The following is a 3,393-nucleotide window of genomic DNA, read 5'->3' on the forward strand; positions in this document are numbered from 1 at the left end:
TTGTTATTAATTATCATAATGACTCATTGATTAGTTGTGTATGACTCTTGTCAATCTGTGGGTCATTTAGATGGGTAGTCTTGACTTCTGATGCATATGTGGATTAGTATTGTAATTGAAAATCGTTACGATGTATCGCTTTTATGAATTTGATGTGAACTCTTGTAAACTTCAAGTTTATTGTGTAACTATAATATCATGACCCACTTAATTATTGTTAGTACCAAATTTTATCAATCAAGTTCCATATATAATCGTATTTGTTTTCTAATTGATTGATTTCGTACCACCATCCTAAATTTTTTTGACATGACCCATTTGAAAAATGATAAACCACCATAAACCAACAAAAAAATGATCCAACGAATTCTCATAAAAACACCATTGCACCATGGAAAAGTAGACGACTATATATTGACCAAAAGTACCACAATCCAAGTTCACGCTTGAATACGAACAACAACATAATGCGTCTCAAAGTAACAACATAGACTGCTACATAATTATTCCGACACACAATTTAACCAACATAATGTAAACAACTCAAAACGCAGCACGACCAGATCTTGTACGCCTCCTACAATGGCCTTCAACACTTGTTTCATGCTCGAGTTGTAGCAACCTCTTACGACTAACAAAATAAAAGAAAAATAGTTAGTTTTCAATTAACTTCATTAAACAAACAAATATTTTAATGAATGATAAGAAACAAAATAGACAAAACAATACAAAATCATCAACTGTTCATTCAAAGGCTTCTTTGCAGGTACGTCTGTTATGCCCTTGCTTTTTACACCTTCCACACTTTGTCAGACGATGTTCAACTTGAGAAGGGATCCTCATAGTTCGTCTACGACCTGGTTGACTACGCACGATAGGAGCACAAATTGATTCACCTTCATCATTATAACCTTCATACATATCAAATGTTGGTATAGGATTGATGACACATTTATAACTTTCACGATAAGCTCCGATCGTAAAATATTTGTCACAAAAATCATAAACCGACAACGACTTTGATTCTATGCAAGCACATGCATGCTTGCAAGGAAGTTTATAGATTTGCCAACCTCGACATGAACACGTCCATGAACTCAAATCAACTGCCAAAGTTTTATCCCCATCTATAACCTCAAATTTCAATCCACATGACCTATGGACCTTCAAGCTGCGGGACTGAGAATAAGCAAGTGAAACATCCTTTTCTTTTCTAGGGGTTAAATCTTTATCCATCACCAAAGATTTTTCTCTTCTTTCGTGCATCATTGTCATAATTTGGATGCGTATATTGTCTACCATTGCCACAATTGGTAGGTGGCGCGCAGGTTTCACCCAACTATTCCAACTTTCAGCAATATTGTTGTTAATCACACCCCATCGGTTACCCGTAAATAGAGCATTTGCCCAATTATCAGGTGAAGAATTTACAAGAAACTCTTGTGCAATTGGCATTGGCTCGGTTATAGATTTTATAAGCTCAAAAAACTCATGTCGTGATGAGGCATATGCCGCTTTTTTCAATACAGATGACCATTTCTTCTTATTATGGAGTGGGTACCTCCGCAATACCTGCAAGAAATATGCATAATATTTAAATTGTGAACCAAACAGTCAATATAACATAACAGTAAATAAATATTTATTTATGTCATACTAACCTGTTTCACAAAATTGTCTACTAAATGTCTTAAGCAATATGCATGATGACTACCAGGGAACACAGATTGAATAGCCTTAATCAAACCAGGATGCCTGTCAGAGAAGAAAGTAAAGCTATGAAAGAACGTTACGTTTTTTGAAGCTAGAACATCTTTCAATCGATTACAAAACCAGTGCCAGTTACAGTCATTCTCTGCATCCACAACTGCATATGCCAAGGTGAAAAGATCATCATTTGCGTCCTTTGCAACAGCTACTAGAATATTTCCTTTGTACTTGTTCTTGATGTGGGTTCCATCTAAAAATATTAATGGCCTACAGCCACAAACGAAACCAACAAGGCAAGTGTGAAAACATATGAACAGCCGATCAAATCTATTTGTCATCGTGTCAATCTCATATTCAGCATAGCTTCCAGGATTGGTTTCTTTAACGGCGTGACAATACCATCGCAACTTATCATATGACCCCTTCTCAGTTCCATGAATTTCATTCATTGCCATTTCTTTGCCCGTCCAAACTTTGTGGTATTTAATTTCCACTCCAAAATCTCTTTGTATGTCCTTAATCATTGTAATTGGACGATATGATGGCTCTCCCCTCAACTTATCTTTCACCAAGTTACTTACCCAAGAGGAATCAGCTTTAGGATGTCCTCTGGTTCTTAAATTGTCATCACCACAACTATGAGTTAAATTACAATTTCTAATACCAAATGCATTATCTGATTGATGTTTAGATGCATATATTCTCCATGAACAATTTGCATCAGTACACACAACAATGATCTTCTGACTATCATTTTTCACATAGGAAAATGAACGTCTGATAGCAATGGCATAGTTTTTAACACAATTTCGGAAATTAGCTGCATCTTTAAATGTTTGACCAACGCCACGTATGCACTGACGCCACGAATCAATAGAATTACTCATACTGCAAACTTCGAGATGGGAGCCACTTGTCGAATGTGTCTCATCTTCAGTTTGAACCCTTACCACGCCAATACAAATATAACTCAGACAATATAACTATGCATGGTCCATTTATTCAGATTTTCACAAATAAATTAAGTAATTATACAACAAAAATGAAACTCAAATACGTGACTATAAAAAAATTAATAATAAAACAATGCAAAATTAGTACCTGCCAACGTTTGTGCTACGGTGACTTTGATCAGTCTTTCTTTCTGCTCTCATTTCAATGATATTCAACTTCATACACATATGAAGATTTATCATGTTACGCACATCATCATTGTCAATCAAAGTGACTTCCATCTTCTTGTGAGGGGCTGTGAAAAGCAACGTCGTCGTTTCAGGGTTAATATTCGGACATTTTTGTCCGAGATTCTGGAACAACTCCATCAGCGTAGCACCATTAGGAATTGAAATTAGATAAATGCCTTTAAGGTACTGACAACTACCAATAAAGGAAAAATTAGAATTTCCTCCAGAACAGGACTCCATGTTGGTTGTGCCTATCAAGAATAAAACACAAAATTCAGAACTATGTAATTTACAAGAAGATTTACAATGAACACAAATTTATTAAAAATATATATACAAATTATTTACTTAAAAGATTTGTACATCATTTTTAGATGGATCACTACAGATTAATTCACAACTACCAAAATCAATTATATCAATAAAATTTTAAGATGAAATATAAGAGACATTAACACATATAAAAACCATATCCAGATCCATCTATTAAACTTAAGAA

The 3,393-nt window shown here is 34.7% G+C and overlaps 1 protein-coding gene across 1 annotated transcript; it reads right to left on the bottom strand.

The window, feature by feature from the left end:
• Positions 1-744: 744 nt before the first annotated feature.
• Positions 745-3,134, bottom strand: LOC140877190 (uncharacterized). The gene is made up of 3 exons (XM_073280722.1): positions 2,812-3,134; positions 1,662-2,655; positions 745-1,572 (listed from the first exon to the last, which is right to left on the bottom strand). Exons 1-3 carry the CDS (start codon positions 3,132-3,134, stop codon positions 745-747), a joined length of 2,145 nt encoding a protein of 714 aa, XP_073136823.1.
• Between the last annotated feature and the right edge of the window lie 259 nt (positions 3,135-3,393).

This window comes from Henckelia pumila, chromosome 2 (genome assembly GCF_033568475.1).
Source record: "Henckelia pumila isolate YLH828 chromosome 2, ASM3356847v2, whole genome shotgun sequence".
In the NCBI taxonomy this organism is placed as follows: domain Eukaryota; kingdom Viridiplantae; phylum Streptophyta; class Magnoliopsida; order Lamiales; family Gesneriaceae; genus Henckelia; species Henckelia pumila.